The 24,500-nt window shown below is 43.3% G+C and overlaps 1 protein-coding gene across 4 annotated transcripts in view; it reads right to left on the bottom strand.

Moving 5' to 3' along the window:
* GTF2IRD1 (GTF2I repeat domain containing 1) overlaps positions 1 to 24,245 on the bottom strand; it is a gene marked incomplete at its 5' end in the record, with an annotated part of 194,773 nt that extends 170,528 nt beyond the window's left edge. Inside the window, one exon of one of the 4 annotated variants that reach the window (XM_081941414.1) lies at positions 24,087 to 24,245. In XM_081941414.1, coding sequence (XP_081797540.1) covers positions 24,087 to 24,245 — 159 coding nt within the window. Of the gene's footprint in view, positions 1 to 2,652; positions 2,669 to 23,900 lie in introns of those variants that run through there. The other 3 variants (XM_081941415.1, XM_081941417.1, XM_081941416.1) reach the window with 3 other exon arrangements.
* Positions 24,246 to 24,500: the final 255 nt, after the last annotated feature.

Raw genomic sequence — 24,500 nt, 5'->3', positions numbered from 1 at the left:
GAGTTTTTTCCTTTTAATATTAAATGTATTCAGTGCAAAAGAGGGTAGATGTCAGCTCCTGTTTTTGTTCAAATCTGACTTTATCATAGTTAGCCTGTATATAACTGTATATAATCACACACACACCAATATTTTCTCTATGGCAGTGATTCTTAAAACTTTTTTTCATCAGAATCCCTTTCCACTTTCAAAAATTACAGGGCTGCCCAAAAGAGATTTTATCTGTATGGGTAATATTTATCCACTTTATTGTATTAAAAATGAAAACTGATGCATTCAAACTTCGCTGCCACTACCTCTTCTCACAATTGTTTTGTGGATTATTTGTATTGTTTAATATTATTGTATTATTTCTTCAACATAGGCTGATGAATAATTTGGATTTCACACGTTAACAAACATTACTCTGTAATAAATACTGTCACCAAGATTCTTCAATATGAATGTCAGTGCTATTTTTTTAGCTGTGACATGTAAATTTCCTCTATATGTGAGTGAGTGAATGAGCGAGTGAGTGAGTGAGTGATGTCAGTAGACTTTTTCCTGGATACATGCAATGGAGTCTAGACAGCCTTCAAGAATCATTTTATGTGAATTCTTACCTTGCACTGGTAGTTGGAGTTCGTGCCCCGAATGGCCCCTTTCAACTCTATCAGTCTTACAAGGTAGAGCAGACAGAAAACATGACCAGATGAGCTAATTCTAATTTATTGTAAAGCTACATTAATAGCGTACTTACTGCAAATCTGAAAATACAAGTAGTCCTTGACTTTCGACCTCAGTGGAATCCCACATTTCTGTCGTTAAGTGAGATATTTTTTAAGTGAGTTTTGCCGCATTTTACAACTTTCCTTGCCACTGTTGTTAACTGAATCACTTCAGCTGATGAGTTAGTAATCTGGTTGTTAAGTTAGTGGGGCTTCCCCATTGACTTTGCTTGTCAGAAGGTCTCAAAAGGGGAACACATGATCCTAGGACATTGCGACGGTCATAAATATGAACCAGTTGCCAGGCATCTGAATTTTGATCACATGATCAAGGGGATGCTGCAAAGATCATAACTATGAAAAAGGGTCATTAGTCACATTTTTCAGTGCCGTTGTAACTTTGAACAGTCACTAAATGAACTGCTGTAACTCAAGGATTACCTGTACTTCTCTCCTCCCCGTGTTCCCTTTACTGCCCAAGAAACCAGGAACAGCCCTTCTGGAGCTCTTGCCCATTCCAAGTTCCTACTCAGGGCTCACCCGCCTTTTATCTGACCGTTCCATGGGTTGTATCTTTTTGCCCTTGTTCTGACCGAGGCTTCCCAAGAGCCTGAAGCAAACTCCTTGTCCTGACCCAAAAAAACACCTTGTATTAATTTACTGTGAACTCTGCTCATTCACAACCAGCAAAGTCTTTCAAGGGAGAATTTACAGTCACAGACCTTATCTGGCTTGGAGAGCTGACAGGCCAATATCTGCAAAACTTGGCAAGGAGTCTCGGAGAGGAGGGGCCATTCATCGTCCACCTATGGCCTTACTCCCAAGTCAACCCCTGTTCTTTAGCTGTTCCCTTCATCTGACAACTGCGCATGTGCACACTGGGAACAGGCTCCAGTTTGTCTCACTGATGTCTGACTCTGAAGGCAGCTGATAACTGGCATACGGCTCTGGTCCCCCCTCTGCCTCTGACACAAAGCCCTCATCAGAGCCTTCCCCAGATTGCAGGACTGGCCCATGTTCCTCCCAACCTCCTCACTGTCCGAATCTGCTACCAGCTCCGCTGGTCGCTGGCGAGCCACAACATGCCCATCCACCACAATTAATCCCACAGGTAACCGGCATATAGTTCTCCCGACAACATTTCCTTCTAAAATTATACCAAGTGTTTGTTAAAATTGTCCCCGAGATGCTTAAATTAATCCATACAAATTTTAATATAGCCTTCCTTCTGGTCATGTATTTCCCTTTTTTTAGGGCAACAGGAAAGTAGCCACCCTTTAAGAAAAGGCTTAAATAGACTTTAAAATTAAAGACAAACAAATTTCATACATCTCATGTGAAAGGACACGACTGCCTCATGAATCCAGGACAATTTGTTATTTCGAAAAAAAAATGAAAACAGTAATTGGGGGTGCCACCCCTGTTAGCACTAGCTTGCTGTATACCACCCTGGGCAGAAATAACCTAAATAGTTTATAACAGTGTGTGTGTATGTATGTATGTATGTATGTATGTATGTATGTATGTATGTATGTATGTATGTATGTGTGTTACAACCCCTGGTAAGACTCCTGCCTAAGATATAATACAGCCCAGGTTCAAATCCCAGTAAGGGTATGGCTAGCTGATGAGAGCTAATTAGCTCGAAATAGATCTATACTAGTCTCCCTTTATTTATTTATCAGTACAAATACAACACACACACACACACGTATGTGTGTGTGTGTGTGTGTGTGTGTGTGTATTGGTTTTGAAGAAGTTAAACATGGACATGTTCTTTTCATTCCACTAGCGTCATATATCAAGGTAGCAAATTCTAATGTTTCCTGTTTAATTCTGCTTCTATCAAAGCTCTTTTGAACCTTTTCGCTTTTTTTTAACCCTCTGTTAAAAAAATAATAGAGTTATTACTATCTCTAATAACAGCTTTGGGGGAAATTTATACCTGGGACAAAAAAATCTGAAGGAACTTTCTTCTGTTATCAAGCAACAATTCTTTTCTTCTGACAAGGAAAAACAATCACGATACTCGATCATCCATCTGTTGGCCCCGCAAACGAACATGAATGAGAGCTTTATAGATTCTCAGCAAACACTGACATATTCCATATCAGATGACTGGAAATCACCTGATATTAGGCATAAACTGGTTTGTTTGTTTTCTTTGCAATAAGTTCCCAGTTCTCATGGATGCATACATTCTAAGCACACCCTCTCCTGGAGATAAAACGCATGATGAATGGCATAAAAAGTAGCATTCTAGACTTTTACACTGTTCCTTCTTCAACAGACTTCTTGTCCACATAATTAGACCTGAAAATGCATATAATCCGTAATCGGGATCATGCCCATCAGGTCAACTGTTGTAACAGTCATAAAACATGTCATCCATGTGTCCTATCCAATTTTGCAATCTTTTTTTCTGGGGGGGGGGTTCCTTTTGACGACTATTATACTAGTCGTTAAACAAACCCATGATTCACTGTGAGACGGTTTTGCCCAAAATTGGAAGTAAATGCCGGTGTTCTGACCCAGCTCCCCAAACACAACAAACCCTCTGAAGCAGGGGTGGGTTCCGGATGGCTTTACTGCAGATTCGCTCGTGTGCCCAATTGATGCCCGCTGCCCACGCATGCACAATTCAATTAAAATTGTTCTGCGCTTGCGCAAAACTTAAAAACTAGATGGCAGTGCCAATGGCACCAACCGGGGGACCAGTTTGGGGGCATTGGCAGGCCTGGGTTGCCAGTTCCAGTGACCCACGCCGCCATACCACTATTGGTTCGGCCGAACTGGGCCAAACCGGTAGGAACCCACCTCTGTTCTCAAGTGAACTCAAAGATTCCTTTATTCGGAGCACCAGCAGCCCTGGCAAAAAGTTTCTCTCTCACCGCAGGCTAACAAGTCTGGCCGGCTGGAAGATAGATAGTTGTCTGCCACATCTATTGATCTCCGCCTCCTGCCTTTTATCCCCAGAGCTAGGGTGGGACCTCGCTAGCAGTGGTGGCTCTTCCTTCCCAAGAATCGGCCCACGGATTTCCATTGCTCTCCTCTCTTCTGCCTTCTGCACATCCGTGCATCAGGCACTGGACCCAGCTGTTCCTCCTCTTCCTCATCAGCCACCTCCAGACCTGGGGGCTGTTGACAGACGGCCCAGCCCCCCACTCTCTCTCTCCCTCTCTCCCCCCCCCAGGAGGTCTGTCATAACTTCAGTTGCTAAGCAACTGGTCATAAATGAAGGACTACCTGTATTAAATCAGTGCCAGATGACCAAGGAACAGAATTGTAATATATTGCTCATATATATAGTGTATTGCTCTATATTTGCTATATTCTGATACATGAAATATTAAAGAAAACACACTAGCAGCTGAAAGCAATGCATTCTGAAGCAATTAGCACTAATGTATAATTTTGCATTTAGGAAGCCAGTTCTAGTTCATCAGTTCAATTTCATAATGGGTGATGACTAATCATAACTGTACAGAAAAGGAGCTGTATTCATTTTGCCGTTAATGAGCAAAACCCATTTTAGCACATTCCCTCTCCATGGCTGTTTCAATATTATTCCAGTGTTGCACCATCGTAACATATCTACCTTCATCATACCCATAGGTTGAGATTCCCAGGGAAAAGATCTGAAGGGGAAAGGAAAGGAATTTAGGATGATTGCTTTCATGTTTTCCAAAACAAATGGAAAGGCAATATCTAAAACAAGGACAACCTTTCTGCATAAAAAAGTGGACCTACTTGAGTTTAAAAGGTTAAAGGTTCCCCTCGCACATATGTGCTAGTCGTTCCCGACTCTAGGGGGCGGTGCTCATCTCAGTTTCAAAGCCAAAGAGCCAGCGCTGTCCAAAGACGTCTCCGTGGTCATGTGGCTGGCATGACTAAATGCCAAAGGCACATGGAATGCTGTTACCTTCCCACCAAGGTGGTTCCTATTTTTCTACTTGCATTTTTACATGCTTTCAAACTGCTAGGTTGGCAGAAGCTGGGACAAGTAACGGGAGCTCACTCCGTTACACGGAACTGGGGATTTGAACTGCCGAACTGCCGACCTTTCTGATCGACAAGCTCAGCATCTTGACTACTGAGCCACTGCGTCCCTCTAATTGAGTTATACATCTGCAAATTTAGAAAGCATTGCTGCAATTTAAAAAAGAAAAGTGATACGTTTCACCACTAGAATACCAGCCAAACTAGGAAACCAAAACCAAGGTAGGTATTAATGTTACCTTTATTGTGCGGTTACAGTAACAGTAACAAAATCTTGCAAGTCTGACAAGTCCCCCTCCTGGGCCTTTAAGTTCCAGAGAACTAGAACGTGAGTTCTGAAATGCTTTCTCCAGCTCCTTTCCTGGTTTGGAGTTAGATTTCTTTTATCAGACCATTCTCTCGGCCGCAGCTCTTCCTCCTGTCTCCCAAGGTTATTCTCACAGCCCACTACAAGGGCCAATGGAACCGTATAGGACAATTTCCCAATCTTTCTGGCTTTGCAGACTGGTGGAGGTGGTGAGAGGGGATGGTTCCGTGTGAGCCAGCAGCAAACAAACATGCGCTGCATGTCATTCTCATGCAGATGGAGCACGTGCTCGCCTGCTGTTCACGCAAATGGGAATACGTACACACCCTCACCCGCCATTTTCGCGGCCCGGTTCCAAACAGCTCACAGCCCAGTAGTGGGTTGCAGCCCAGAGATTGGGGACCCCCCATGTACAGAACATAGGCATCCATTGTACAATTAAATGACAAGACTAGCATTCCCGTAGTGGCGCAGTGGTTAGAATGCGGTACTGCAGGCTACTTCTGCTGACTGCCGGCTGACTGCAATTTGGCAGTTCAAATCTCACCAGGCTCAAGGTTGACTCAGCCTTCCATCCTTCCAAGATGGGCAAAATGAGGACCCGGATTGTTGGGGGCAATAGGCTGACTCTGTAAACCCCTTTAGAGAGGGCTGTAAAGCACTGTGAAGCGGTATATAAGTCTAAGTGCTATTGCATCATCATAAGCTCTATCTCTTTAGTACCAACATCATCACATCATGTATATGTGCAAAATATGGATGGGAACTTCACTGCAGTTGTGTGCGTGTGTGTGTGCGCGCGCGCATGCACACACGCACCTTGAAGTCAGTGTTGATTCTGGCAACTGCCTGGATAAACCCTTGCAATTTACTTGGCATGGTTCTAGGACTTACAGAAAGGGACTGGCACAAGCTCACCCAGCTGGGATTGTCCCACAGGTGGGACTAGAACTCATGGTCTCCCAGTTTCTAACCTGGTGCCTCAACCACCACACCAAGCTGGCTCTCACTGCAGTAGTACAACTCTGCTCTCATCATTTTGACAAAGCCTCTGATCCTGCAGAGTTCTCTTCTCCCTAAATGTTAGAAGGCATCTTATCTCCACACTCAGCCCTCTATTCTCACGGTTTTCTACGTTTAAATTGGACTCCGACCAGACAGCCATTCAAGTGGAGCATTCTCTGTAAAAGACACATGGCAACCCCTTGAGAGTTTTAGGCCAAGTGTAAAACAGCTTCTTTGTGTTTTGTATTTCCCATCTGATGTTCTCAAATGAACTGGACTACAACTTTTAGATCCTCTCCGAGCAAACCTGGCCACTAATTAACCTTCTTAAACAGAGATGATGGAGAGTGTAATAAAACTTTTCCAGAGAACACTACGCTGGGGACAATTGCCCTAAACCAGGGGTGCTCTGCTGGCTGGGGAATTCTGGGAATTGAAGTCCACAAGTCTTAAAGTTGCCAAGTTTGGACACCCCTGCCCTAAACGTTTGACTCGTCTGCTGATTTGGCAAGATCAAGCAAACAGACGCATTTAGGAGGGGGCAGAAAAAGAGATCATCACATGCCAGCGTTGGAGGGAAGAATGGGCCACCTCTACAGAACAACCTTCCCCGGAGAGAGAATTTAGAACAACGGTGGAATTATCAAATGAAGATCATCAATTAAGGCAGTTGGCCTCTTGTCAACCAACAAGGAATGGCACAGCCTATATCCGTGATGGCGAACCAATGGCACACGTGCTGGAGGTGGCAGGCAGAGCCCTCTCTGTGGGTATGTGCATCGTTGTCAGCTGCTCGTCTGGTTTCCGGATCACACATGCGTGCTGGCCAGCTGGTCTTTGCAGGCGCTGGAGTGCCAGAAAACAACTGGAAAATGGCCTGGAAAATGGCCAAAAACCAGGCAGTTTTCCAGCTGTTTGGGGGCCCTAAAAACAGCCTGAAAATGCCCCCAAAATGGGCAAAAATGACCAAAAAACAGGCATGCATGCCAGCCAGCTGCTCTTCAGGTTTCCAGTGTTCCATTGTGCACGAAGACCAGCTGGCCGGCACGCATGCACATGCCAGAAACCCAAAGATCAACTGGCTGGCACATGCATGCGCACCGGCCAGTTGGTCTTCAGGTTTTTGGCACTGCGGCACACGCCACATGCACGTTCTGATTTGGGCACTCAGTGCCGAAAAGATTCACCATCTATATATTCAAATCTTAGCAAGGGTCTTTGCTGGAAGAGGATACTGAGCCAGAGAGCAAGGAAATATGCTGAAAGCAATCTCGTTAATTACAGAGAAAGAAGGAAATGGCCTTGAGGAGGAGATTCAACTCCTCCTCGAGGAGGATGCCTTAAGGGGGCGGTGCTCATCTTTGTTTCAAAGCCAAAGAGCCAGCGTTGTCCGAAGACGTCTCCGTGGTCATGTGGCCGGCATGACTAAATGCTAAGGCACACAGAACGCTGTTACTTTCCCACCAAAGCTGGTTCCTATTTTTCTACTTGCATTTTTTACATGCTTTCGAACTGCTAGGTTGGCAGAAACTGGGACAAGTAATGGGAGCTCACTCCGTTATGTGGTCCTAGGGATTTGAACCGCCGAACTGCCAATCTTTCTGATCGACAAGCTCAGCATCTTAGCCACTGAGCCATCGCGTCCCTAAACAGAAATTAAATATGCAATATTAAGTGAGAGGTATCTGGTTTGGCAATAATATCTATGTAACATATCACACAATTGTCAATGGTGGACAGGGATGCATTTGTCTGTAATTCTTTATTCTGTATTTCATACAAAATATGGCCTTTTCTGGGGAAGAAAGGTAACTGCATAATCCCAGAAAGCTGCATAATCCCAGGAAAAAAATGCAGCTGCCTTAAAGAATTGCAAACAGGTGCAGCATTCCTTTTTCTGTGCTCTTCAATATGTATGTATGTATGTATGTATGTATGTATGTATGTATGTATGTATCTATCTATCTATCTATCTATCTATCTATCTATCTATCTATCTATCTATGTATTTAAATCCAAAATGCAGTGGTACAGTACAAGAGGACAAGTAAGAATACATAATCAAGAAATGCTATTTGAAATAGGTGCTTTGTAAACCTATCTGTGGCAAGTTTCCCCAGCCACTGTTTTACAAAAGCATTCACAACAATAAATATCCATCAGAATCCAAATATAGTGCTCCAACTTTAGATGACATTTATGGCTGCTTATTTTGTTTCTACTACTAGTAAAGAAATGAGTGAGAAATCCTCATTTTTATCATTATTCCTGAAGTGGAAAAAAATAATTATATTAAAGGCTTCACATTTAATTGAATATATCAAAGCCAAAGATGAAATTCCAGTAAATTAGAATTTGCTCACAGAAATTCCCAGATTAACCCATGACATCTCCAGTAAGTGATAGGAAAGCTCTTTTTCCACCTAAGGCCCAGAAGAAATAGTACTGAGTTAAATAGACTATAAGCTTAAAGGTAAAAAAATGATATATGCAGTGTTATATCTTCATTCATCTGTCAAAAGGGTTTTGTAGCTCCCGGTGTTTTCTTTTCTGTGGGAAACGGGACCAAATGCCTCTTTGAGGGTTTAAGACTGCAGACCCCGGCTCTGGGCTGTGTGTGTGTGTGTGTGTGTGTGTGTGTGTGTGTGTGTGTGTGTAAAAGGCAGCACTGATCACTGATCATAACAGCAGAAGAACAGGCACTAAGCAACAGATCCATAGAAGAGGGATTTACCACACTAGATAGAACCCAAGGGATAGATCAGTGTTTCTCAGCTGAAAGATGCATGGACTTTAACTCCCAGAATTCCCAGCCAACCATCAAGGAGTTTCCACAGATCAAGCAGGATAATAGAGCTAAGAATCTGTGAGAGTTCTGGATCCAGAAGAAAAGGCAGGCATTAATTACTCAACTAGACACTGTAGTAGTAGACAAATTAATAGACAAAGACCAGAAGAGCTCGGGAGGCCAGGCAAGCGGGGCAAAGTGCCCCCCAATGTGAGTGATGTTGAGTTGGCCACGCCCACCCAATCACATGACTACCCAGCCATGCCCACCCAGCTGGCCATTAGGGCACAGAACCAGTTGTTAAATTATTTGAATCTCTGGTTGCATCATCATCTATATTTCTGAATCTTAAATTCCATTTGCTCGCCTCTAGTGATCCCAACAGCTATTTATGCCAGTGCGACCTGGAAGCCCTCAGCGAGTATTAAGAAGAGACTCAACGTCTTCCAATAAAAATGCCTTCACCGAATCCTAAAGATTCACTATTTTGACCATGTTACTAATGAAGAAGTGCTCCAAAAGGGTTTCTCTTGCAAATTACGTAACACTGTCACACGCAGAAGTCTCCAACTTGCAGGTCCGTAAGGAGAACAACTGAATTCCCAAGATGGCAATGAGATGGACACATACACCCACACGATGCCCAAACAACCAAGAGGACACCTTCAAAATACATGGTGAAGAACGTTCATCGACGACTTAAAAATTTTAAACATCACTGGGAAGATGCTGAAATACTCACCCCAAACAGAAAATACTAGAGATCCTTTGCTGACTGATATGCCATATAGCCGTGATGGCAAACCTATGGCACATGTGCCAGAGGTGGCACGCAGAGCCCTCTCTGTGGGCTCGCGTGCCATCACCAGCTGCTCTGGTTTCTGGAAGAAAACCAGATCTGTGTGCCAGAGCCCTGGAAACCCGAAGACCAGCTGCGCACCAGCCAACTGGTCTCCGAGTGTCCGGGAGTTCAGCACACAGGCATTCCGGTATGGGCTCTTAGTGCCAAAAAAGGTTCACCATCACTGCTATATAGCATGGGAGGATCTAATGCTAATGTTAATAACTCTCTTTCTCAGTCTAACCTATCTTAAAGGCTTGTTGTTTTTGTGCGGGAAAGTTAGGAGAAGGAAATGTTATGTGTGCCATATTGCTCCTGAACAATAAAGAGGATATGAAACTAATAAAGCAATACACCTAAGCAACAAAAAAGTATCTAATGCCCCAAGAACATTACATGTCCACATTCTAGAACCCTCAGAGGTTAAAAACAACAGAAGAGATCTTATTTCAACACACAACTTCACTCTGAATCTTCACCTTTCCTCATAGGGGCTAAAATCTCACGGGGCTAAAAAAAGGTTTGGGAGATATAGTCTCAATATCTATGGAGATCACCAAGTTGTGGAAATTATTTATTAATATTTATTCACTGGTACATTTAAAAAGAGCGTTGGTGTAATAGTTAAGGCATCAGCCTAGAAACCAGGAGACTGTGAGTTCTAGCACTATCGTGGGCCTGAAGTCAGATGAGTGACCTTGGGCCAGTCTTTTTCGCTCAACTCTTGGAAGGAGGCCATGGCAAACCACTTCTGAAAAACCACTTCTGCCAAGAAAACTGCAGGAACTAGCCCAGGCAGACTCTGAGAATTTGACATGATTGAACAGAAGAAAAAAGAAAGAAATATTTGCGGTCTGTTCACTAAACATAGGACCTCAAAAGTTAAACACCAGGTTAGATTTTCCAATAAGTGCTCAAGGCCCACACATACAGGTTCACGGTTCTAGCAGAGCAACTGGTCACATGATTACCTCATGCAACCTTCTGAGAAACAAAGTCAACGTCGCAACCCGATTCGCTGAACAATCGTGTACTAACGTAACAACTGCAGTGATTCACTTAACAACGGTGGCAAGAAAGGTCCTAAAAAGAGACAAAACTCACTTAACAACAGCAACAGAAATTTTGGGCCTAATTGTGGTGGCCGTAAGTTAAGGACTACCTGTAAACAATCAGAAGGGAAGGCCTTGATAAAGGATCATAATATAATTAAGCCAAAGTGAATTGATTTTTTTTTAAAGGTAACACAAAAAGATGCCAGCCCTGTCTTTCATTCAGAACCCTAATAAAAATAATTCAACAAGCTTCCCCTTTTTCCTGCTTTTGAAGAAATCATTTTGATCACCATTCGATTCTTTAAGATATTTTAATCACTGACTGTGTCTTATTTTGCTGCTGGTTTTTTTCTCTGATGGTTCTATAGCACAACTGTACCCTACTAATTTTTATCTGATTTGGGTTGAATTTTATATTAGTCATGCTTTATTTCATTGGGAATGCAAGACATTCAGGAAGATTTCCAAGGCGGAACAGAATAAACTGATAAACAGAGAAACAAATAATATTGACTTGTGTTTGGGGTAAGTACTTCCAAAAGAAAACAAATAAGAGATTCCATAAATGTTTCTCCTCCTCCTCCATCAAATAAACTTGCTGGCCAAGACTTCCTTATTCCTTGATTTAGTTTCATTTGGTTTGTTTCCATCTCTGATTTTAACATCTGTTGTTTTTGTTTACTTGGCCCACAATAAGTTTAACCGGAAGGACAGGATATCAACTCTTTTCAAAGTAAAAAATTAAAAGTCAACAACCTGTACAGTCCTTCAGCAATAGGCAGCTGAAGAGTTAGTATATCACCTGCCTTCTCAGGTGATTTAATCAATAGCCAGCTGTTTTCCCCTGACTGAAACCCAAGTCGGTGTTCTCTCTGGCAAAAGATTTTTCTTCTTCATGAAAAAAAGATTTAATTCTCTTAGGGGGCGTTATGAAAAGACTTCAGCCACGGCTCCAGAGCATAGCACTCGACATATGCCATTTAATGACAGCCACTGTTTAAGACAAGGCACATTCTGTGCTTGCCTACCCTCTTGAGATTCAGTTTCTAGAAGCCGAGAGACCATCAGGCCTGCTATCAGTTTGCGCTAATCAAATTTTATCAAGCCAGAGACAGTTGCAGCCTGTTTAATGGCGTGTTATTATCATTCCAGACAGCGGGCTGCAAAAATCCCTTTGTTATTACTATTACTTCAGCATTTGCTTGCTTCAACTTACCCCAAGATACTGCTACCCAGATGTCTTGCAACTTGCAGAATTCCTAACCATCAGTATCTGGGAATCTGGGAAATGTTATTCCAAAATACTGGAAGGTTGATTTATATTTTAATTGTGATTGGACTAATGGTCTTAGCCAATTACAAGTGTTACCTGAGCAAAATGTGGTCAGATGGAATGTTCCTTTCCCTATACTCCATGCCCAACTTCCATACAATTTCCCAATTTTTTCCACCAGTGCTAGTTGATTCTCACAATGTCTTTTTATCTACTGGGTATAAGAACCTACTCTTTGATTCTTGGATTTACTGTTGGACTCTTGAATATAAGAATCCATAACCTTGGATTATGGCTGTAGTATTATTGTAGCAACAGCAATAGCACTTAGACGTATATACCGTGAATATACGTTACAGCCTTCTGTAAGCAGTTTAAAGAATCGGCCTATTGCCCCCAATAATCTGGGTCCTCATTTTACCCACCTTGGAAGGATGGAAGGTGGAGTCAACCTTGAGCCTGGTGAGATTTGAACTGCCAAATTGCAGGCAGCCGGCAGTCAGCAGAAGTAGCCTGTACTACTCCACTAACCACAGCACCGTCGAGACCCTCCTTCTCATCTTCTCTATTATCCCCTCTTATCAGTACCATTATTATGATTATTATTACAATGCAATGCTATGTCATTTTTATGATATATTATTGCATTGCATGTATACTGAGAGCATCTGCACCGGAGACAAATTCCTTGTATGTCTAATCACACTTGGCTAAATAAAGTATTCTATTCTATTGGAGAATGCACCTTAAGTATATACTTTATACTTACATACAAGTAGTTCTTGACTTAAAACCATTTTATTTAGCAACTGTTCAAAATTACAACAGCACTGAAAAAAGTGACTTATGTCCCGTCCTTGGACTTATGACCATGATAGCAACCCCATGGTCACACAATCAAATTCAAGGGCTTGGCAACCAATATGTATTTAAGACAGATGCAGTAAGATAGAGTCACGTGGTTGCCATTTCTACCCTTTCCAAATGATTTCCAACAAGCAGCATCAATGGGAGAAGCCTGATTCATTGAACAACTGCAGAGATTCACTTAACAACCATAGCGAAAAAGGTCATAATATTCGGCCTGGCTTACTTAATAATTGCCTTGCCTAACAAAATAAATGTTGGTCCCGATTGTGGTTATAAATTGAGGACTATCTATAAACTAGTGTTATGTATCTAGACAGAGATCCAAAAAGCTGTTTCTATGTATAGCTATACAAATAAGGTTTGATCTATACATCAGATTTCTTCCTGAATATTTCCCTGCACTTTATGCACCATCTTTTACCTAAATATAATCATCTTTAGGGAGATGATACGTTAGGGAGTTAAGTTAGACTTCTTACCTATTGTGTATTCCTTGGTTGATCATGGTTGAAAAGAGAGTGGATTAATACAGAGTAATACAGTTGGAAGGGATCTCAGAGGTCTTCTAGTCCAACTCCCTGCTCAAGCAGGAGACCCTATTCTATTCTAGACAAGTGGCTGTCCAGTGTCTTCTTGAAAGCTTCCAGTGTAGGAGCACTTCTGAAGGCAAGCCATTCCACTGGTTAATTGTTCTCACGGTCAGGAAATTTCTTCTTCTGGGTTGGTTGTCTCCTTGATTAGTTTTCATCCATTGCCTCTTCTTCTGCTTTCAGGTGCTTTGGAAAATGGGTTGAGCCCCCCCCCCTTCTTTGTGGCAGCCCCTTAGATGTTGGAACACTGTCAGGTCATCACAGTCCTTCTTTTCTCTAGATTAGTCATACCCAGTTCCTGCAACCATTCTGCACATATTTTAGTCACCAGGTCCATAATCATCTTTACAATACAATACAATAGTAGAGTTGGAAGGGACCTTGGAGGTCTTCTAGTCCAACCCCCTGCCTAGGCACGAAACCCTATACCGTTTCAGACAGATAGCTATCCAACATCTTCTTAAAGATTTCCAGTGTTGGGGCATTCATAACTTCTGGAGGCAACTTCTGTTCCACTGATTCATTGTTCTAACTGTCAGGAAGTTTCTCCTCAGTTCTAAGTTGCTTCTCTCCTTGATTAGTTTCCACCCATTGCTTCTTGTTCTACCCTCAGGTGCCTTGGAGAATAGTTTGACTCCCTCTTCTTTGTGGCAACCCCTGAGATATTGGAACAATGCTATCATGTCTCCCCTAGTCCTTCTTTTTCTTAAGCTAGACATACCCAGTTCCTGCAACCGTTCTTCATATGTTTTAGTCTCCAGTCCCCTAATCATCTTTGTTGCTCTTCTCTGCACTCTTTCTAGAGTCTCCACATCTTTTTTACATCGTGGCGACCAGAACTGAATGCAGTATTCCAAGTGTGGCCTTACCAAGGCATTATAAAGTGGTATTAACACTTCAAGTGATCTTGATTCTATCCCTCTGTTTATGCAGCCTAGAACTGTGTTGGCTTTTTTGGCAGCTGCTGCACACTGCTGGCTCATATTTAAATGGTTGTCCACTAGGACTCCAAGATCCCTTTCACAGTTACTACTACTGAGCAAGGTATCATCTATACTGTACCTGTGCATTCCGTTTTTGTTGCCTAAATGTAGAACCTTACTCTTTTCACCATTGAATTTCATTTTATTAGATAGTGTCCAATGTTCACATTTGTCAACATCCTTCTGTGTCTTAAGCCTATCTTCTGGAGTGTTGGCTATTCCTGCCAACTTGGTGTCATCTGCAAATTTGATGAGTTCCCCATTTATTCCCTCATCCAAGTCATTGATGAAGATGTTGAAGAGTACTGGGCCTAAAACAGAGCCTTGGGATACTCCACTGCATACTTCCCTGCATGTAGATGCAGTTCCATTGAGGACTACACGTTGAGTGCGGTTGGTCAGCCAGTTACGAATCCATCTGGTGGTAATGCTGTCTAACCCACATTCTTCTACTTTATCTAGTAGTAGGTTATGGTCTACCTTATCAAAAGCCTTACTGAAGTCCAAGTAAACTATATCAACGGCATTCCTCTGGTCCACTAATTTTGTCACATTATCAAAGAATGCAATAAGATTAGTCTGGCATGATCTGTTTTTGACAACCCATGTTGGCTTTTGGCTATTACTTTGTTTGCTTCTAGGTATTCGCAAATTCGTTGCTTGATTAATTTTTCCAGAATCTTTCCGGATATTGAGGTCAGGCTGATAGGCCTGTAGTTTCCTGGATCTATTTTTTTCCCTTTTTTGAAGATGGGAACCACATCAGCTCTTTTCCAGTCCTCTGGTAGTTCCCCGGTGTTCCAGGATCTCTGAAAGATATAATTCAGTGGTTCTGAGATCTCGTCTGCTAGTTCCTTCAGAACCCTGGGGTATAATCCATCCGGTCCTGGTGATTTGAACTCGTCTAGGATAGACAGGTGCTCAGTTACCATTTTCTTCCCTATTTCAATTTGTGTTCCTAATCTGATTTTTGTGGTGCTGCTTTTGATAGGTTGGACTGTTTTATCCCTTTGTGTAAAGACAGATGCAAAACATGAGTTAAATAGTTCTGCTTTCTCCCTGTTGCTTGTCACCTTCTTGCCACTTTCTCCTAGCAATGGACCAATTGTTTCCTTAACTTTTTTTCTTGTTTTTAACATGTTGGAAGAAGCTTTTTTTTGTTAATTTTTACTTTTGTGGCAATCCTTTCTTCATTGTGAGCCTTAGCTTTCCTCACTTCATCTTTACAGGCGCGGGCTATTTGCTGATATTCTGCCTTAGTTATGTCCCCCTCCTTCCACTTTTTATACTTACCTTTTTTGTCTTTCAGTTTGTCAGATAGTTCTTTATGCAGCCATGCTGGTTTCTTTTGGGAGCTGTTATTTTTCTTCTTCATTGGTATTGTGCTAGACTGGGCTTTTGTAATCTCATTTTTCAAAATTTCCCAAGCTTCTTGACTTGTTTTCCCCTTGAGGATTCTCATCCATGGAATTTTTCCCAAGCTCTCTCTAAGTTTATTGAAATTAGCTTTCTTAAAGTCCAAGACTCTAGTTTGACTTTGTTCTACTACTTGTGTTTGGATAATGTTGAATTCCAATATTGCATGGTCACTTGCCCCCAGGGTTCCTATGGCTTCAACACCTTCTATCATTTCCTCTCTGTTAGTGAGAATTAAGTCCAATATGGCTGATCCCCTTGTTCCCTTCTCTACTTTTTGGAAAACAAAGTTGTCTGCTAGGTTTGTTAAGAACCTGTTGGATCTTCCACTTGGTGCAGAATTTGTTTCCCAGTTGATGTCAGGGTAGTTAAAATCTCCCATTACTATTGTGGTGTGCTTCCTACATACCTTAGTTAGCTGACTAGCAAAAAGTTCATCTACTTCCTCTGCTTGGTTGGGTGGCCTGTAGTATAAACCTATGGCAATGTCATTTCCCCACAACCTTTAATATTGACCCAAATGCATTCAAGATAGTTCTCATTATTGTTGTGCTCTATTTCTGTAGAGATGTAGTTATTTCTTATATATAGTGCAACTCCACCTCCTCTTTTATTTGGTCTATTTCTTTTAAATAATTTAAATCCTTCTAGCTGTATGTTCCATTTGTCGGTTTCATCCCACCAAGTTTCTGTAATGGCAATAATATCGTATCTGCCCTCTTTTACTTGAATTTCTAATTCGCCCTGTTTATTCCTCATACTCTGTGCATTGGTGTATAGACATTTGAGTCCATTTTGATTGACTTTGTTGCTCTTTGTTGCTCTTCTCTGCACTCTTTCCAACGTCTCAATCAGGGATGGCATTCACTTACCTTCCCTAACGGTTTGCAAATGTAAGCCCGCATGTGGTCGCTTCGCTCGCATACACTACCTTCCACGCATGCGTTTTTGGAGAAAAAAGGACCTAAATGGGATGGCATAGAGCCAGGGCAGGTGGGCAGGGCCACCCGCAATTTCTGCTACCAGTTCAGGTGAACCGTTCCAAACCGGCTAAATACCACCTCTGGTCTCAATGTCTTTTTTATAAGGTGGTGACCAAAACTGGATGCGGTATTCCAGGCGTGTTCTTACTAAGATTTTTAAAGTGGCGTTAAGGCTTCAAGTGATCTTGACTGTTTAATTCTTCATTTAATCAAAAAGGGATTTTGATTAGGATCAGGCTTGGGGGCTATGGGAGAAAAAATTCCTCAAAGATTTCTCCAATATAATCCTGTAAGGGAGGGAAAGAGTAATAATGCTGCCAAATTCCTCCCTTTCAGGCACATGACCAGAGTGGAATATATACAACTTGTCCAGCCATCTCTGTATTCACGCAGAATAGAACAGCAGACATACAGATAGTTCCTCCATATATAACCACAACTGGACCAACCTTTCCACTGCTAAGCAAGACAGTTATAAGTGTCTTGTGAATCGGGCCCAATTCTTGACCTCTTTAGCTATGGTTGTCAAACAAATCTGGCTTCACCCATTGTCTTTGTTTGTTGGATGGGAAAGTCACAAATGACAATTTTATGATCTAGACACACTACATCCTTGTAAATACATCCTTGGACAAGCACCCAAATTTTCGTCACATGACCATGGGGATGCTTTGACAGTCGTAAGTGCAAGGACCGGTTGTAAGTCACTTTTCTTAGTACCATTGTAAGTCTGAGTGGTCACTACACAAATGGGCACGGACTAAGTCAGATTGATGTGGTTCTTCCATCTAATTGGACACATATTAGAGGTGGCTTGGTGGATAAAACGCTGAACTTGTTGATCAGCAGTTCGGCAGTTCAAATCCCTAGCGCCGCGTAACAAAGTGAGTTCCCGTTGTACCATCTTCTGCCAACCTAGCAGTTCAAAAGCACATAAAAATGCAAGTAGAAAAATAGGGACCACCTTTGGTGGGAAGGTAACAGCGTTCCGTGCGCCTTCAGCATATAGTCATGCCAGTTACATGACCACAGAGACGTCTTCAAACAGCGCTGACTCTTCGGCTTTGAAACGGAGATGAGCACCGCCCCCTAGAGTCGGGATGACTAGCACATATGTGCAAGGGGAACCTTTATCTTTAGAGGTGAAACCTGAACTTCTACTTTTAAAAAGTTAGTAAGATTTACTGATTTAATTTCTAGAGAATCTCTGGAGAAAGGACTGAAAGGATAGCTATAATCAAGGAGGGAAATGACTTGTTTGGTTGAGGGCCATATTTGACCTTTGAGTAATTTATGAGGTGCTGCTACACCCAGAAATAAGGAGCCAGGATATTTTTTTAAGAGAGGGTATCAGAAACATTACATATGATTTAACAAGTTATTACCAATTAAACTTAATAGCACTGCTGATGCTTGAGAGAGGTCTGTAGGAACCATCCCAAGACCTTCAGAAACTATATGCAGCCCCAGATTAGATTCCACTGTTATAACAATACACTGTTTATGAAAAAGTGAACAAGATAAAGCAATTGTGAAATGCAAAACAGAGATACTAATTCACCAGGACCAGAAAAGGTGTAACTATAAGCAGACTCTCTTCAACCCTGATCTGTCTGATCAAAATATGCTGCATTTTGTCCTATTGTCACTGCCCTCTGCACATGTTGCAATGCCACCCCACAGCCTTATTGGGTACACAAATTAGCACCTTGCGGCCAAGTAGATGACATAAATTTCGGATAATGGCAACAGATGACTCAGAGGGCCTTTGGTTAATGTATATACTCACATAGATAGATGACTGCCAGGCCCTCTGTTATTAGCGGAATTAGGGAAAATGCAACACAAAAATCACACAACGTTTGGAAAGGAAAAGTTTTTTCTACCTCAACTCTCCCAAATCCTCAGCTGATTCTTTCACAGCATGCTGCTCTACCACAATAGAGCTGCCCCCAAATGTTATTTATTTCCCTAAACCAGGGGTGTCAAACTCGATTTCATTGAGGGCCGCTTCAGGGTTGTGTTTGACCCAGGGAAGGGCATGACCAGGGTGGGCGTGGCCAGCTCGACATCATTTGTGTCGTGGGCGACTGTGGTGGCCCAAGCACTGTGCCGGCGAAAATGGGATCCCAAGCTCCGTTTTTGGCTGCAATAGCCTCCTGCAATCCTCTGCCAGCAAAAACAGAACTCAGGAGGGCTGACCACGACCCTCCCGAGCTCCATTTTCGCTGGCAGAGGCACGGCGGGCCAGTCCTCCACTGTTTTCAGAGCAGCCCCACGAGCCAGATCTAAGCACTCCGCAGGCCGGCTCCAGCTTCCCGGCCTTGAATTTGACACCCCGCCCTAAACAATAAAACATTGCCTCAGTGATTTTACCAGCCTCTTGGATGTTGGTGACAAGCAGAGAAATCCACCACAATAAATCAACTTCTTAATCTCTTACTGCCTTAAGTGTCAAGTTTCTACAACTGACACACTCCTGTGAGCAATTAAATTGTCTCTTAGCATTCCATGATGCTGCAACAGTTCAGCCAATCAGGTAACCTGTATTTGTTCCATTGATTTATATAACAGAATGCCACTGATTACTACTGTAGCAAACCTGAAGGAAGTAGCTGTACCCCATGGACCAATTAAAAGAAAATACCCTGCCTCAGTCATATCTCAGCTGTAAAATGGACACAGATGGATCTCCCAGGTGACTTTGCTATTGAATGACTAGTTGCATTATATAATCTACTAGCTGTAACTTATAGAGAATATTAATACTTTCACAGTGCTTTCTGATCTCTCAATGCTACCACGACTCAAGCCTTTAGACTTCAAGCCTTTAGACTTAAGACTTCAAGCCTGAAATTTGCAGATGATACAACAGTGATTGGTCTCATTCGAAAAAAACAATGAATCTGCATACAGAGCAGAGGTGGGTTCCTACCGGTTCGGACCAGTTCAGCCAAGTAGGTAGTAACTCGGACGCCCATGCCTCCGAACCGGTTCTATCGGCGGCGGCGTAGACGCTTGTTTTTTGGTTCTGCGCATGCGCAGAAGCAATTTTTTCACTACTGTTCATGCACGTGTAACGCGCATCAAGCCCACGCATGCTCAACATGCATCCCTGAGCAAACCAGCAGTAGAAGAATCCAGAACCCACCCGATACAGTTGGGAGATTGAACAACTAGCCTTGTGGTTCATCCAGAACAATCTTGATCTAGATACACTCAAAACAGTAGAAATGGTGATAGATTTTAGGAGGAGCCTTCCTATAGTATCTCCTCTTACAATACAAGACAACACAGTATCAACAATAGAGTCCTTCAAGTTTCTAGGATCTTTCATATCTCAAGACTTAAAATGGACACCTAACATCAAAAATGTCATCAAAAAAAGCACAACAAAGAATGTTCTTTCTGCGCCAAATCAGAAAGTTCAAACTGCCCGAAGAGCTGCTGATTCAGTTCTACAGAGGAATTATTGAGTCTGTCATTTGCACCTCCACAACTGTCTGGTTTGGCTCTGCAACCAAAGAAGAGAGACACAGACTTCAACGGATAATTAGAACTGCAGAAAAAACAATTGCTACCAACCTGCCTTCCATCGAGGACCTGCATACTGCACGAGTCAAAAAGAGGGTGTGAAAATATCTGACCCCTCACATCCTGGACATAAATTGTTTCAACTTCTACTCTCAAAACGATTTTACAACCCTTTCTAAGCAGTGTTCAGAGTCTGCATATTGCCGCCAACAATCGGGGTCCTCATTTTACCGACCTTGGAAGGATGAATGGCTGAGCCAACCTTCAACCAGTGAGGATCGAACCCCAGGCAGTCAGCAGAATTAACCTGCAATATTGCATTCTAACCAATGTGCCAGCATGTCTCTTTACTTGGCTTCCTCTTGTAAATTAATCAAATAAACCAGGGGTGTCAAACTCGCTTCATTGAGAGCCGCATCAGGGTTGTGTTTGACGTTGGGGGGCTGGGGTGGGAGTGGCCAGCTCAACATCACTCATGTTGGGAGCACCAGTGATGACTAAAGCGCTCTGCCAGTGAAAACGGGCTCCCAAGTTCCGTTTTCAGCTGCAACGGCCTCTTGCAACCCTCGGCCAATGAAAACAGAGCTCTGCGGCCGGCCCTCCTGAGCTCCATTTTTGCTTGCAGAGGTACCGTGGGCTAGTCCTTCGCTGTTTCTAGGGTGGCCCTGTGGGCCAGATCTAAGCACCCCGCAGGCTGGCTCTGTCCCCCGGGCCTTGAGTTTGATACTCCTGAAATAGCCTCTTCCACACTCTACTCACTTTTTAAAAACAGAATACAACCCATCCAAAAACTGCAACTATTGTAAAGGTAAAGGTTCCCCTCGCACATATGTGCTAGTCGTTTTCAACTCTAGGGGGCAGTGCTCATCTCCGTTTCAAAGCCAAAGAGCCAGTGCTGTCCGAAGATGTGTCTGTGGTCATGTGGCCGGCATGACTAAATGCTAAGGCACACGGAACGCTGTTACCTTCCCACCAAAAGTGGTCCCTATTTTTCTACTTGCATTTTTATGTGCTTTCGAACTGCTAGGTTGGCAGAAACTGGGACAAGTAACGGGAGCTCACTCCGTTATGCGGTGCTAGGGATTTGAACCACCGAACTGCTGACATTTCTGATCGACAAACTCAGCATCTTAGCTACTGAGCCACTATTGAGGCTCTCATAAATAATGAGATACAGGAGCTTCAGTAAATAGTACAGCAATGGACCCATTTTACCGAAGACAACTCATCCTGAAAGTACATCACTCGTGGTTGCAAAATAGTATACAATAATTCTCAAGATGAAATGTATTGTATTATCTGATAGGAAAAGAAAGTCTCCTGTGAAGGATACAGAAGTACAGGTCCTTTGATCTTTCTGTCCAAAATTTGTTTGGACCGACCAACTTCCTGGGCAGTTCATTGATCTGATCATTGGATCTAGTTTAACTTGGCAGGTTAAGAAGCCTATTAAATTTCCATTCACAGGGCAAGCTGATTGAATGTGCCAGGACATGGAACTTATTACAGCAAAGAAGGCCCAACAGGAATCCTTTCCATGCACCATCTTCCCTGTCAAATGTCATTTTTCAGCAGGGATTCAGGCCATGTCAAAATGGTGTTTCCAATCCCCAGTGCAAAATGCCCGCTCCTACCTATCCCACCAGTAATTCCCTTGCAGAAGGGCAAAGCCTACTGGTTGAATCTCTCTCTAGGTCTGGTTAGTGGTTTTGCTGGTAAGAAAAAAAAGGAGGGAGTGTCTCACCAGTTAAACACTTGTTTCTATTTTTAAAATAAGACTGTGCGTGCTGCCTTGGTTCCTCTCCCTCCTTCCCTTTCTCTCCCCTCTACCCCCTCCCCTTCCAACCTTTCTCCTGCAGCCTTTGCTTGCTCATGGATAAATCTATTTAGAGTGTTTTGTTTTGTTATTGGTTTATTTAGCTACAGCCATGGATAACACAAGGATGAAAATTGTGACTGTTTATGTGTAAGGTTCATTTGCACCATAGACTATTTCATGGCTGTATCTGTCTTAGGTCTATGGTTTTGATGCACGTACAAAAATAGCAGCTATTAGCATCTCAGAGAAAATAATCATGTCCACCATATTAAAAGTGCTGTTTAGGAAGCACTTTTCTTAAAGAGTTCAAATTCCACTGATGCAGCACTTCATACCGAGTGTGTATCGAAGGCTAAATGCTAAAAAAGAAATCTTCCTTCATCCAATGTATAGCCACACAAACAAATCAACCAGCATTTTTTTGGGGGGGGGGATGTTGTGTCCAGTACAGAAACAAGACTGGACTCTCAAAAACTGTACAGAATAAATAAAGCCTCTGAGCATGTGCAAATCAGTTTCTCCCAGCCACAGATCTACCCACAAACAGGCCCTACAAGATTTTCACTTTCAAGGTTAGATGTTATTGAGAGATCATCTTGACACCTGGTTTTGGAACATTTGAGCACACGTTTCAATCATCTGGTAATTTGAATTAGAATAAGAAACGCCAGGCGTGTGAAAGAAAGCGTAGGTCTTTCTTTTAGACTCCAGGCGGAATTTGAAGTAGCCTGGCAGGTTAAAATAGAACATCCTTAATTACAAACAAAGGTAACAGCGCATCAACATGGATAAAAATCATACTCAACCCACACATTTATTATTGGTTTAGGAAACGTGCTGCTTGGAAATTAATGCTTCCTAAAGTTCAAAAAAGAGAATACATTCACCCTTAAGAAAAAAATCGATAGGTTCAGCTTTTACAAGAGAGCCATCCATATTTAGACTGAGGGGGAGGCAAAAGGCAACCAGGTGTGCTGAAGTGGGAGAACCAAAAAGTGGTTGTAAAGCATCATGGAGAAGGTAAAGAGAGAAAAGGGGGGATTTCAGTTATCAAGTCACTTTCTTCCTTTTGGCTTTTTCACTTTGACCTCATTCCCCAGCCGCAGCAGAAAAGGAGAGAGGGGATGGGGGGGGGTCCCCTTTCCCACACACCCCTCAACATCTGCTGCAAGCAACGATTTCTGCAACTCAGCCCGGAAAGAAGCCCTCTCCCCCACCCCCACCCCGCAAAAACACACACAGACCCACAAACACAGCAAGAAAATATCGCCGGAGAAAATGACAAGCCAGAGACACCGGTACAACTGAAGAGAGAAATCTCCTCCGGGGATCGAAGGGGAGAGAAACGATCCCCTTTCGATCCCGGGTCACCTCCCGGAAAGCAGATTCCGCTCTCCGCCCCCCCTTTCCAGGTTTGCCCCCCCCCAATAACTTCTTTCATTGAAAATAATCCCATGTCAGCCTCTCTCTCTCTCTCTCTCTGTCCCTCCCTCCCCAAAGGCTGGCCGAGAGCGGCCGCACAATCAAGGAGAACGGGAGGAAATGCAAAGGAGAAGGAAAATGCCTAGCGGACGTCGTCGATCACCCTCTTATCAACCATCATATTTTGCACAGATATATAAATAATAATAATAACGATAATGCAGATTATTATGATCGGGGGGGGGGAGATTAGAGGGATGGAGGAGGAAAAGCGGGCTGGAGGATTGAAAAGTTTTTTTTTTCCTTACCGCAAGGGATCAGCCTCTCCTCGGCTCCTCCCGCCCGGATTGCAGGGTTGAATTAATCTGTAAAGACGAGAAGGAAGGAAGGGAGGAAGGAAGGAGAGAAAGAGGAGGAGGAGGAGGAGGAAGAAGAAGAGGAGAATGGGAGATTGGCAGAGCGGTGGGGCGCGGGAGGGGGGGTGCGATTCTCACCCGGGCTGCCTCCGGGAGGGAAGGACGGCTGCGAAAGGGAGGGGGTCCTGGGCCAGGCAGAGGCCCCCCATGCAGCCAGCCCCTGCTCCCGGGGGCTGCAGACAAGGCGAAGGGGAGGGGGCCTCTTTGTTCTGTAATCCCAGTAAGATTGCAAGCCATTCGCCCCGGCTCTAATCCCAGCCCAGCTCAAGAGCCGCCTCCATTGGCTGTCATTTACATACAGGATTAAGAGGCAGGCGGGCGGGCGGGCAAGCTGGCGAGGGGGGAAAAGAGGCAGAGATCGCGGGAGGTTTCGCGGGTTTCCCTCCGGATTCTCCCCCCCCCCCCCAAAGCCGGAGCGAACCTGGGTTTCGGGCCGGGGGGGGGAGGGGTGTTAGAAAAAGAGGGAGCGAGGAGAGCAAATGATTAGAAAAA

The sequence above is a fragment of the Natrix helvetica genome, assembly GCF_964273705.1.
Source record: "Natrix helvetica genome assembly, chromosome: 2".
Lineage (NCBI taxonomy): Eukaryota > Metazoa > Chordata > Lepidosauria > Squamata > Natricidae > Natrix > Natrix helvetica.
The sequence above is the reverse complement of the archived record's forward strand: the minus strand, read 5'-3'. Positions and strand labels throughout refer to the sequence as shown.